Below are 14135 nucleotides of genomic sequence, written 5' to 3' on the forward strand. Positions count from 1 at the left end.
TTCTCTGAAAGCTTTATGTATTTGAATACCATTACCTTGTCTCTCCTCTTTTGTTCTCCAGAATAAACAGACACAAATCCTTCAGTCTTTACACAGCTCATGGCTTCCCGTCCCCTGAGCACTGCTGTGCTGCACATTGTTCCTGGGTTACAGAGCACAAAATTGGATTCAGGGCTCCAGCTGCAGAGCTACAAGTATCACATGTGCCTTACAGACAACATTTCCCACATCTCAGAGGGATACTGCCCTTTCTGCAGTGTGTACATTGTCAGTTCCACATATGGTGTTTGACCAAGACTAATTCAGACCTCTCCCTTAAGCTGCACTGCCTGGCCATTCATCTCTCTCCACACTTTGTGGCACTCATCATTCACTCAAGTACAGATTTTTTCTTCACTGAATTGACCACTGTACTCCAGACCATTCCTTCATTTCCTCAAGAGAAGGCAGAACTCTAATTCTAATCTTCTAATCCTCTGCAGCGCTTACGGCACCTCCTAGCACGGTGTCACCACAATGTTTAATAAACACAATTCTATCACCTACATTAATGAAAGAGCTAAGTAACATGAAAGCAAGCACACACCCTTGCAGAAAACACAGGTCCCAAGAACTGGCTGGGCAGCCTTGTGTTGTCCTCAACTGCAAAATCCCATATTTCTTATTCTGTGTTTTGAATGTGTGAGGCTGCTCAATGAGCCTTTCTCAAATTTGACCTCCATTTGCATTATGCATCTTTTTTAAAACAACCGGTAACTACAACTATTTTGTTTACTAAAAAAAACAAAAAGCCAAAACACAAAGCAAAACAAGCCCTCCTCCTTCCCCTCCCCCCCCCCCCCCCCCAAAAAAAAACCAAACCAAACCAAAAACAAACCAACCAAACACTTGATGTCAAATAACTGAGAGACTCAGGAACCACATCCAAAAATGTTAGGAGGTGCCAAACCCCGCCCTATTCAAAGGGTAAAGAAAAACAGATGCTTAGTTTTGTTTCCCATATAGGATGAAACGGTCCCTTTTGACCATCTGGCCTTGGATTTGATGCTTACAAAATTAAGAGTTTCTGCTTTCCTGGATTTAGTGAATGAGGTCTAGTATTACTCTCAATGAAACCAGAGATGATTGTTCTGGGTGAAAGCACTTTTTTCTGTCCTTTACCGTGAAGCTCATCCTGCTTCAAGAGAAACTAACATGAAATGAAAGGAAAATAAATGTTTCTGTCTGCATGAAAAGACTGTGCAGTGTAAGAGGGGAAAAACTATCACAACCCAAAACAGAACAACAATCACAACTTTTCAGATAGGAGTGCCTTTAAAGATATCCATTAGACATGAACCTGAATTAATTTTGGGGGGATCTGTTTTAATTAACTATCTTCATCTTGAAGGTTCTATGGTGACTTCACCAGGAAAAGAAGTAGCCCTGTGTGCCCGTGGCAATTCCTACAAGGCACTGCTGTTTAATGTGTGTGTACTGAGACAGAGAGTGGCCAATTCACCAGCAGTTTCACGTGCTGCTCAGAAGGATCCAATCACGTTGCCCTCAGCTGCTGTGGGAATGGCCAATAATTCATAACTGTTAAGACAAATTTGAACACGCACATATTGGTGCATTCTGCATACTTCAGCTGTCCTGTTTTAGCCAAGAGGAGATTTGATCATTTGAAATGGTCTGTTCTGCATAATAATATGTTCTGTTTTGAAAAGGGGCTTGTTTGTTAGAAGTGCAATGGCTACTCAGGAGATGGGCACCGCTACAGCGTCACAGATCTGTAACACATGATAGAAACATGCTTGGCAGCAGACCCAGAAAAAGCTGAAAGAGAAATGTAATTCTGTAACCAGTTGCAGCTGGCTTGGTTAAGACTACATTAAATGAACCAAATTTGGAACCTCCCTTCTCAAGGGCTGTAAGGTGAGCTGGTTTTCAAGGTAGCTGGGTGCACCGGAAAAGGCGGCTGCACCCAGGCAGATGATGATGGGAATCAGCAGGCAGGAGGCTATAGATAAAAGCATGCTAGAGCCAGAACCACTGTCACACAGTTTAGCACTGAATTATATTGAACAAATTAAGCAAAATCTGTCTCTCTTTGGGGAACTACGCCAAGCACTGCCCACTTCTGAGCAGTTCAACTATCTCACTTTCCTAGAATCACTTTCTACAACCTGTCAGTTATCTGTCTCTTGCTATCACACTTCAGAGAGCAGCCACAGTGGCTGACAAATCCTTATCCTCCTAAAGTGTGCAAAGACAGAGAGACATACAGCAGGTACCCCAGAGACATATTCTGATTGTGAAGAATCAAAGTAAAATGCACACTGGGGATCAGAAACTTCAATTAGTCATTCAAATCAATCTGCTACTCTGTCACAAGTATGTTCCTACCATCTATGACACTGCCACAAAGTCTGGATTTGCCAGAGGGAGATCTCTTATTATCTCCATGTATCTGCATGAATTCATACACGTACACAAATAAAAGAGTACCTGGTTGAATATCACCCCAGACTGGTATCAGAAAAGAAATAAAATTAAATGGTTGCTTTTCAAAACCAAGAGAACTATATTTTTCAAGGGTTAGCGAGTACCTAACACTGTGTTCTGCAGGCAGTGATGACCGCAGCGTGGCATCTACCTCTAGCACCACTTTCAGCAATCGCATTTCACAATAATACCGAGATGGAAATGAACAACAGGACCGAGTGCCTGGTGGAGAAAGCCATGCATAGTGAATTAAGTGCCACTCTACATTATTCCACCCTGTCGGTAAGCCAACAAGGGTCAGGCACTCTCATCATCGGGAAACTGAAGGGGTTACCAAATATCCTGGATAGGCAGAGCTCATAACTCAGACCAAAACTGAAACCAAATGAAATGATCATACACATAAATAATAGAATAAAGTGGGGGGGGGGGGAGGGGGGGAAAATAAAGAGCTCTATGTAAGTCAATTCATGTAGAAGTACACTTCCTCTGCAACTACATTGGCAATAAAAATTGCTGCTCCATCACAGGACCAGAAAATGCTGTCAGGATCTTGAAATATTTAGACTTAAAAGACCGAAGTGTAGCACTATGCTGTAGAGACAGGAGCGTGTCATACATGGAGAGCCTGAGACAGCCGGGATCATTCAGCTTGGAGGGAATAGCTTGGTGGGATCTTTTCAATGCATATAAAAACTTGATGAAGGGGAACAGAGAAGACAAAGCCAGGCTCTTCTCCGAGGTTCCCAGTGGAGAAGAGGCGAAGGTACACATTGGAACACAGGAAATCCCATTTAAACAATAAAAGCCCCACACTTTTTTACTGTGCTGCAGTGGTCACGTACTGGCACAGGTTGCTCCACACAGAGCTTGTGGAACCTCCATCCCTGGAGAAATTCAAAAGCTACCTGTACAAAGAACCACAGAATCCTGAGATGGAAGGGACCCACAAGGATCATCAAGTCCAACTCCTGGTTCCACACAGGACCACCAAAATTCAAACCTTATGTCTGAGAACATTGTCCCAATGTTCCTTGAACACCAGCAGCACGGGGCTGTGACCATTGCCCTGGGGAGCCTGTTTGAGTGCCCGACCACCCTCTCAGTGAAGAATCTTTTTCCCCAACCTGACTGCACCCTGCTGTAGTTCCATACCATTTCCTTGGATCCTATTGCTGTCACCAGAGCAGAACTCAGCGTTGCCCTTCTGCTCCCTGTAAGAAGCTGCAGGCTGCCATGAGGCCTCTCCTCAGCCTCTGCTCTGCTCTGAGCAAACCAAGAGACCTCAGTTTCTCCTCATACAACTTGCCCTTCAGATCCTACAGTGTATTCACAGTTTTATGTCCTTCTTATCTTGTAGTGCCCAAAACCGCATACAGTGCTTGAGGTTCGGCTGCACATGTGGAAAGCAGATGGAGACATGGTCCTTAACAGCCCGCTGACCCTGCCCTGAGCAACAGAGTTGAATAAGATAATTACCAGAGGTCTCTTCCTACCCCAACCACCCTGTGTTTCTTCTCAAAAATAACAGTCCAGAGGTTCTGCTGTTGTGAATGCGTAAGAAAATTGACAGCTTGTAATTGTACTCTTAACTCCTAGCTTTCCTTTAAACATTCTGGCATTTAGGACTGTGAAAAAAGCCGTCATAAAGTGAACAGAGGACTACCCATAACACGAAGTTAGAGGCTTTTCTGCAGATGGAAGCAAACAACTGTAAGAAGGTGTGAATTGTTCTAATTAACTCCATGGGCGCATAGCTGGAAAGCTACGCAGTGGCAATTTAAATGCCAACATTTCATTGTCAAGCACTTCTACATAAGTCCTTAGGGCCTGTACACTTGGCGGTCTCCTAAGGCCTAGCACATTTTCCAGGGTGACAACAGTGCCACAGAAATCAAAATCAAAACCTTGAGGGAGACAGAAAAAGACTGACCACCCTTGAACACTACTGCGTGTGACTGGACTATTAGCTATAGATTCAATTTTTTCACTGGTGCACACTGGCAATGTAAGTGAAGCAGAGCATAAGTTTCTTGGTGAGACAAGAGAAAATAATGAAATATTCTTACACTACATGCAGATAGGCGTGGAGAAAAAGATACTCCCCAAATCCATGGTTGGAGTCTTTGACAATATTCATGAATCACTGGAAAAGAAATAGTGAATGTCATGAATGTCACCTATCTGGATTTCGTGAAGGCAGGTTTGATTTACAGAATGAGTCAGTGAGATAGTGGAAAACTATTAAAACACATTAAAGATTGGCTAAGGGTCAGGAACACCAGCATAAGATCAGGTCTCTAATTTGTCTAGAGATCTGGACTGAACTACATCGTCTGCCTTAAAACTGAACTGTTTTCTGTCAAAAGAAACCAGTCATATAAAACAAAGGATAAAAATGCCCTTTTAAAGCAACTATTTGAAAAGAACATTTTCATTTTTTCTCCCTACATTTTGCTAAGCCAAAAAAGGTCATTTTTGCACTTCTTAAGGGGAAAGGCTGAAACTACTGGATTGTTTAGAATGTGTCTTTGCATTGGTTGCGGCTTTGATACTACTTTAATTTTGGGGCAAACTGTGTTTGATGTGTGCATTATTTCAATATCAGTTTTAATTGTTGAACAAAAGTGAACTGACACTGATAGTGACAGCAATCCAGGAAAGTCTATACATCTGCAATTAACTTTGTATGCTTATTAAAGTACAGAACGCTTTAGGAAGGAAGAAGAATAGTTCCCCAAATCTATCCAATACTTTCAAACTACAGGAAATTGTTTGATTTCCTTCTCAAGTTATTAACAATTCAGCATAATGTTTATCAGGGAGTTATCATTACTTCTGCTGGACCACTTCTCTTTTGAGAGCTATGGGAAATTTCTTTTCCTTGGTTACCAGACTTAAGAGCTGCTAACTACTCATTCTACTAATCATGCTAACTACTTGTCCTGCCTGTGATACTGCTTCTGATTAGGATTACTTCACCTTTATCTCAGGCCTTTGTTTCCTCCTGTAAGTTCCCCAATCAGTGCATTGCCTTCACACATCTTTTAGTAGGTCTTTCCTAGTTATTTCATACTCCTCAGGGATCCTGTATACTCAGTGCCCTACAAAAAGTGCCCTTCCTCTTAAATTCCTGTTCTTGCAATTTCCTAATAAACTGACTATATAGAGAAGTGGACTGCACTAAGGAAAGCACTAGGCTGAAGGGCTGCTACCATGAGGTCTGATAGACTCAACTGTGGACTAACCATACTTAAAAATCCTCTTTAGTACCTTCAACATGAAAAAACAGCACTACATTAAAAAAGAAGCAGAAATATGCAGAAATTTCAGAGTATTAAAGAAATAATTTTGATGGCTACAATAGTAAGTGGTACGATTCAAATTAAAAGGTCATACACTTATGAAGTTGCAACAAGAACCACTCTTACATGCTGTAGAATCACGAGCTGAAAATATAAGGGAGAAGAAAACCTTGTTAGTATCTGATTAGTAAATGAATTGCAAGTCATCAGAGCGTTGGAGTTAAAAACCGTGATTAATTGAGAGAGCTATTTCCAATGTACATAAAGAAGATTTCATGCCACGGAAGAAAGTAATTCGTAAGATCTTCTGCAAAACAGCATATATAGTTCTGACTGCACATATTTGCATAAATTAATTTCCCTAAACAGGGGCAGAAAAAGGCTATGATGTTGGTCAAGGAATGGAATCTCTGTCATGCTAACAGAGACTAAAAGATATTGACTGGCTTACTTTTCTAAAAATGAAGACCAGATTAATGGGACATAAGGGCATATCAAATAAGCCCACAAAAGAGAAGAATTATCACAGCTCAAGGACAGCATTGGTAGAAGAAACAAAAAGCAGAACTTGCTTTGAGTAAGTTCTGGCTGAGGGTGGTCCAGCTCTTACAAACAGTGAGCCTCTGAAACAGTGTTCTTGTACAAGTGATAGGGATGACAGATTTTAAACAGAACTTGATAAATGAATGAATGAGATTACATAATGTTGTTACCTATTATAATAAAGAACTGAACTTGACACAAGGTATGTGACTGCCCCATGTTCCTGTCACTATTCCCAATTACACTTCAGCGAGGGCACCAAGAAGACTGCGGACAGAAAGTTTCCAAGAGTCTGGGGATGCAGCCATTCACACTGGTGCTCTCTCTTGAAAAAAGGCATGTTTGTGAGGTTTTACCACTGTCACCCAGACCAGCCTGCAGCAAAGGCTTCCTTTCCTCATGCTGTTATGCCTGCTTGAGTCATATCTCTCCATAGAGAGCCACAGCAGCAGCTCAGACCCCACACTTGTTCATCAGCCCCCATCGGCTCTGGTGACTGCAACAGACTGGCATTTTTGCACGTGGTTACTTTTGGGTATTTTGGATACTGCTGACCAAACGCTGCTGGCAGTTAATTGGCTTGTATTTTAATTGGATGAGCTGAATTAACTGTCATTTTGTATGCTGTTCACTTCTAGTTCTTACTATACTATTTCAGAAATGAAATAAAACAAATCTCAACTGAAGGCACACGTTATCCATGTGATGCCACATACACATTTCCACAGCATTTTCCGTTACATCCTGTTGGCTTTCACAATGGTTTGTTACTGCTCCTTTATGCTACTCTCGGCAGGGATTAAGCTTTGTCTGAGCTATCCATAGCACCTCAGAGATAATTTCTTCCTATGAGGCTGAAACTAATAGGAAATCTATCTGTGGGTATTCTGCTGTTCTTTTATGTGTATATCACATTTGTAATCGATTAAAAAAAATCTGATAACATTCCTGATGCTACTGTGAAGTTTCTGTTCAGGTCCAAGAATTTTTTTTACAGATCATGATAACGTTGTTCCAAGTGAAAAAATAAATATATCTCTTTAAATTTTCTGTATAATACTGCTTTTGCATATGTTGCTTGATAATAATCACAGAGCAATGCGTGTTACAATTCATGGACCCACCCAGTTATTACTTATATTCCATGAAGGACAATACCAGGAATCACAAACATACAAAACCCATTTCAATGGCCATCTTAACACTCCAGTATGTCCTTACCAACTAACAAAGAGATATTTTACATCTCTTAAGCATGAGATTAAACATGTCACCAAAAACAATCTGTAGGTTTAAATGCCTCGCTTAAAGTCTTACAGAGAATTAGAATTCTTACGTATCCATCTCAGCATGATGTAAGAGCATTACTGCTATGATATGATTATATGCTAGAGGCCACATCCTCTGAGGTACTGAGCACTGCCTGAGAAGCCCAAGAGTTCTTGTCTGTCAACTGGGTTATGAATATTCTGTGTTATGTCACGGTCAAAAGCCAGAAGTGAAGTGTTAATTTGGTTTACATATTAGTACTTAAAGGTACCACTTGGCTGGGGATAGCCTGAAGACCCTTGTTCTTATACTTCAAATTTTATTTCTTTTCTGAATGTGTATTTACCCTTAGACAACATCTAGCTCTTCACCTCATCTTCCTCATCAGAAGCTGTCAAATGACTATTCAAGCATTGAAAAAAAGAAGGGTCTGTTAAGTTGTAAATTAAATGACAGTCTATAGCTGAAAATTAGCAGTAACATGCCCAAAACTTTATTGATTGCTAAGAAAAGGTGAATAACCCCCACTATGGCTGGCTGTGTAATTACTGACCTTTAGAACTCAAGAGCGATAAATTTAAGAGCAGATAGCAGTGAACTAGCAAACGAAATATTTTGCAACGGGATGGTAAAGGCACATATCAGGTTTGTGCATATATTCAGTGCCACCTTGGAAGGCAATGGCATTCATCTGTCTTTTCTGTTTTAACTAAGAATATAACGCAGGCTACAGCCAGATATAAAATGTCTGTAAGCTAGTTTCGAAGCTCAGCAGGACTGCACCCACAGATATTAAGGCCTTTCAGTATGTTGTAAGAAATCCACATCTTTCCAAATAGGTTCTTATATAACTGCTAAAGGTGGGAAAACTGCATTACGAGGCTCAGCCATTCTGATAAATATATTGCACACATCTCGTCTATACTGTGAGAGATGGAACAGCAAGGAACAGGAAAAGAGCAGGTAGTAATCAGTCGTCAGTTCCTTTAAATGTGGGACATACACACACACAAAGACCCCACCTCCATTAACACTGCTGTCTTTATCATACAGACTTTCTGCCCCTTTACAGCTCACAGAAATAGTTGCTCAAAAAGAATTAACATGAATAATTCAGCAGCATTTAACATTTTTGTTAATAGTAAACATTTACTGTGATGGAAAGAGTTGTCCTTTGACAAAGCAACTACATTTTAAAAGCACTGGCCAATTGGTGATGTTTACACTAAGAAAATAATTTGAAAACTGTGAACTAAAAAACCCAACCTAGGAACTAATGGAAATAAAGGGTGTCTGACCTGGTGCCGACGTCCTTCCATGAAGAGCAGTTTCATTAGGCAGGAGATCTTTTGAGTTGGAAGTGAACGGTGATTGTCTAAATGTGTCTTCAGAAAAGTAAGGGCTATGGGGAAAATAAGATACCTTTTTGTGAACAAAACAGCAGTTAACAGAAAAAAGTCATCAATAGTTTTTACTTTAACCTCTCAATATAATAAATATCATCTTGTTAGAAGCCCTGCTTCATTTATGGAATTCATGCTGAAAGACAACCAGATGGTGAGGTAAGGTGTGGAGAAAGAGACAAGCCCTGGGAAAACTGCATTGTGGAGCAAAAACTGAGGTCCTCCCCAAACGCTTTTCATTACAGCATTTCAACAAGTCAGATTTGTTGTATCACATCCCAATATAGCTCAAGAAAATTAATGTTTCAAAAATCTGCATTCTACTCCCACAACGTGGAAAATATATTACATATTTTGAAGTATTTAATAACCTGAGGAATACAGTAATTACGTTCAAAACAAAGCTTTTCAAACTTTAGTTTGGGTTTTATTTTGCTTTCTGTTCAATTACTGTTGTAAGAGAAACTGTGATCCCTTCTCCACAGTACAGGCGTTTGTAAGAAGTACATTGAAGAATTGAAAATGGACAGGGGTACTTCTTTTTGGACAGCAGATTCCTGACATACTGTATTCCATCTGCATTCCAAGGATGAATTTCTTCTAAGCGAAATGGGAATTTCATTTAAATCTGAGCTGTACTGTACTGAGATTCCTCATCAGGCTGAGAAATCGGGGGTTTTTGTTTTGTTTTTTACTACTATTTATTTTGTGCTGTTCTACGCATGACAGTGAGCGGGATATTCTGCTATTTATGCAGAAGTTTGAACATAACCACAAACAGTCAAGCAGACTGAGCTGGATGAAAAGCATGAAGCTGCCCCACACTGGAGCAGTTCACTGTATGCAGATACCTGATGAATCAGGATAAGGTGCAGAGCTGCAGCCCACATGTGCACAAGTTAACTTTTCCAAGACTCACACTCCCCCTCAGGGGGACATAATATAAAACAGACCGATGCTGTACAAAAATATGGCCTAATTCACTGCAACATTCCTCTCAGTGGCTTAATAATGATTTGAAAAAAAAAAACAACAAACACCAATAAAAAAGGTTTGGTAACTGTTTTAACTCTTCAAAATCATGTAATCCACTCAGCTTTCCATCTTGTGGAAACGTGGCTGATTGTGACTTAGATTCACTCACTGGCTCACTGTGCATTGCTGGTTCTAGACAAAGTGAATGATGCAGAGGTCGTCCATTTCAGGTTAGGATATGAATCCGCAGTAAGTTGCTGTTGAAGAATGCACTGTGCTGGTGTCTTAAGGACCTCCTCTCTGCCATCAGCCTCCAGTGAATTACAGAACCAGCCTTGGATACACCTTTTTTTTAACCTTTGTCTATAATGGCAGATGAGTCTCTCCAGTGTCAGCCCATGACTGTTTTTATTTCAGTGGGAATGCTCTCCAATTCCCAATCCAAAGTATGATCGGAGAGTTCCTGCAACACAGAAACTTCATACATTGATCTCAGTCACTGTGTAAAGTCTCTTCTGATGAAGATTAAGCTTTACTTGTAGGTTTTTTTTCCTCTTCTGGCTGCACTTTTCCAGTTTTCTGTCTCCACAGCTCTCTAGATGAAAGAAACTTATCTTGGCATCTCATGCTGGCGTACTCACTTCCAGATCATTTGCTTCTCCGCTTTCTTTCTTCTTATCACAGATGGCAGGTTCTACCATCTCACTCAGCCATTGAACTGTGAGGAATCCTTGCCAGTTTTGGCTGCTTGAGCAAAGTCATATGGAAGTATATGCTTACACAGTCCAGGAATATTCACAGAAAGAATAGCAACAGACGGGAGACAGAAATGTTAATATGAAATAAGATATAAAAAAAGAAGCGCTCGCGTACCCCCATCTTGCTGGACATTGCTGATTTAAGACTCTTGCCAGCGACAAAGCTGAATCTCTCCACTGCCCAATTACTCACAGGTGGATGACACTGACCTCACCTTGACTCTGCAGCTGTCAGCAAACTTCACATAACAATTGTGATTCTAGTGCCTTCCTGTCATGACTCCAGATGTAGGTTGGTGAGCCAAACTGCAACACTACACGTTTTCTTAATGCAGCCTTCGTGCCTCTATTCTCCACTGGCTGCTCCATCACATTCTATTTTTTGAGAGGTGTCATACTCTTCCCGGTAAAGATTTCCAGCTGTTTGCTTGCTTTGGAGCGCTTTGTTTCTTTTTTCAGCAAGGTCTTTTGAGTCAATCTGTTAGAATGCACAGGATTTAGTAGACTGACTCACTTGTCCTTAAGAAGCTCTTCTCATTCATACTGATAGATAGGTAAGCCAAGAAAAGCACCCACAAGAATTCAGCCGTGCACTCTGCTTTTCAAACACTGGTGGGTAGCAGCCATTATCAGGACTTCTCAGTACAATTCAGTGCAAGTTAGACAACAGCCAACTGTGCTATTCTCTTACAAGGCAGCAGCCTTGTGAGAAGGAAGGTTGTCTGAACTGTCCTCAACCTTTCCAGTTTGAACTATTTTTGATAGATCCAAAAGTAGCTCTGGATTCTCACACCAGTTCTGCTGGTAATATCACAAGACACTAAAATCTATTTTCTACCAACTATTTGTCACCCCTCCCTGCAGCACATATTGGATGGTTAATGAGTAGTTGGACAATATGTACATTCAACTCTGTAAGTATCTTTCAGGCTTACGCTTTTTAAGAAGTAATGGGAAGTCTGTGCAGTCTCCATGACCCACATCTTCCCAAACTAGCAAATATGAAAAGCATTCACAATAACCAGAAGTTAAAAAGCTCAATTTAATTCTCTTTCAACCTGTAACATCAAAAAATCCCTAATCGGCATTTACTGGATCGCTCAGTTTATTAAAAACTGATTTATTACAATTACCACGAAAGAAGGGGATGGGTCTAGGAATTTAAGATGAGCACATTTCACAGACCTTTTCTTCTGCAAATGAAATGCTTTTCCAATTCTGTCCAGACAAAGCTGCCTTAGTTATCAAACACTGCACATACATGCTGGGGATTTCTGCAGAAGGGGATGCAGGGACACTGAAGGTCTTACTCTGTCTTTGAAGGAACGATCTGACACTTCAGCCACAGTCAGTCTCCAAAACCACCCACACTGACCACAGACCTTTCAGGGTGGACATCAGTGTACGTATCCTTGTCTCCAGGGTTAGATGAGAGCCAAAGTCAATTCCTGCTTACTCCTAACCATGGGCTCCTGAGTTTTTACCAGTTCTAGCTGCCACTTATTATACAATAGCTTTGAATTTTCCCCTTAGGACAACTCACTTTGCTGCTCACATATTTAAACAACTTGTCAGTTTTTTCCCAGCCAAAATACAGCAAAGGGCAAACTCCCTTAATAACACATGTTATAAATGAATCATATTTTTTAATTCCTGCATAATTTCACATATTGTGTTAATGTGACTGTAATCCTGAACACAAGTTTCATTAGCATTGTCTCTTACGGTCTTTCAAAAATCCATCTCTGGAAGGCATTGAGAGGACACAGAAATACTAAACCAAAATTTTATTCAAGAAAGCCAAGTTTGACAGAAGACTGAATCACAGCACCTCTTCTTACATTGGTCTATGCCTTAAAATCCAGTTGTCAGCCTGTTCTTCCCTCAAGCACTGCATGTTCTATGCAATTTCAATTAAGCTTTCGTTTTTGCAGAAGAAAAAAGCAGAAAGAGGAAACAATTCTTAAAACCAAATGTGAATACTTGATCAGAGGAGAACAGTCCTTTTGGCCCAAAGGCCTTTTGCAACACGGACACTAAGAAATCGGATCTGTTGGTGTCATTTCTCACATACAGGTTCCATTACAAAAAGAAAATATCTTACATTTGTAATTTCAGCTCACAATGGCAAGAGAGAGACACATCCAAGCTCACAAGGCAAAACTCAGCAATGCCAGATTTATGGATAACAATGGACTGAGCTTACCTGACTGTAGTTCTGATGGTGTTATCTTTATTGTGATTGTGCTCTTTGCTCACCTTTTCTGCAGAGGAATGTACATTTTTGTGTGATTATAGGATATATTGTATTTTCCCTATCCAATTTTATTCAGCAAAAATATTTTAATGCTTTCTGATAACAGTATAATCAAAAATAATTTAAGGGGAAGTGGTTGCAATATGATTTCAGAATAAATGCAGCTTTCTTAAAAGCGTAACTCATACCAATTTTTTTCACCCTCACATTTCAGTATGAGTGTTCCATGTGCACTATGAGCTTTCATTAAACAGAGCTCAAATCAAATCACTGCAAGCATGCAATAGCTGAGGTTCACCTTCTACATGGAGAGAAATGGACAGCACAACTTAGCAACACTATGCTGCAGACACTGTTCATTTATGACTGTAACTACCTAGATGTTCCCCTATATTCCAAGGCCTCAATCAGCCAGTTGTCACTAGTCATTTAATTAGCCTTCAAAAATATAAGAGTTGAACTCTGGCATTTCCAATTCAGCTTAAATATTATGAACCTGATCAGACTGTCACAGTGCTCTAAAACATATGTTAACTATGGGGAACATTTGGCAAGACTTGTATTTCACATGCAAGGGTAGAAGGGCTCTACCTCCTACTACGCTTCATCCTTAGCAATCTCATACTTTTGTAGCACCTTAATGATTATACACCATCTCTTTTTGCTCTTTAAATTCTGATTTTACCTGATAACTGGAAGAGCAGCTCGGATGCCATCTTCACTGATATATCTTGGCTGAACAAATTTCGTTCTGGGAGCACACGACCTTCTGGTGCCTTCTGGATGTGTTCATTAATGTCTCGCCCCAATAAAGTGCTGTAGCCAACGTTTTGGCTGGGTTGGCTGGGTGACGCTGAAGTCTGCGAATCGTGAATGTCAACTTCCATTGGCTCTTCCTTTATCTTTACAGTCTGGGTTTCCTTGTAACTCTCAGCTGCAAATATGTATTAAAAAAAAGAAAAAAAGCCACCACAATCACTTAGTTAGGTTACAATTTTTCAGAGCACTCAAAGCAGGAATTTCAGTTACAAAGTTTAATTTGTATACCCCATGACAGCAAATGGTAAGAGAAGGAAGCATCTGACTGCTACAGTATTCACCTGGGAGTTTATATATAGAAGGAATCTCCTGAAAATAA

At 40.3% G+C, this 14135-nt stretch overlaps 1 protein-coding gene across 18 annotated transcripts in view; it reads right to left on the minus strand.

Moving 5' to 3' along the window:
* The window catches only part of ZNF827 (zinc finger protein 827), a 102790-nt gene that overhangs the window by 22313 nt on the left and 66342 nt on the right, over window positions 1–14135 (minus strand). For 13 of the 18 annotated variants that reach the window (XR_014945744.1, XR_014945745.1, XM_085546446.1 and 10 more), the window contains 3 exons: window positions 13683–13931; window positions 12947–13004; window positions 8903–9006 (listed from right to left, as the gene is read on the minus strand). Coding sequence is in view for 12 of the 18 variants with exons in the window: in XM_085546446.1 (XP_085402572.1) it covers window positions 8903–9006; window positions 12947–13004; window positions 13683–13931 (411 nt within the window). In the remaining 6 variants the exon portion in view is untranslated. Of the gene's footprint in view, window positions 1–4556; window positions 4634–8902; window positions 9007–10151; window positions 11219–12946; window positions 13005–13682; window positions 13932–14135 lie in introns of those variants that run through there. The other 5 variants (XR_014945749.1, XR_014945747.1, XR_014945748.1 and 2 more) reach the window with 2 other exon arrangements.

The sequence above is a fragment of the Coturnix japonica genome, chromosome 4 (assembly GCF_054131305.1).
Source record: "Coturnix japonica strain WE chromosome 4, WE-NBRP24, whole genome shotgun sequence".
Lineage (NCBI taxonomy): Eukaryota > Metazoa > Chordata > Aves > Galliformes > Phasianidae > Coturnix > Coturnix japonica.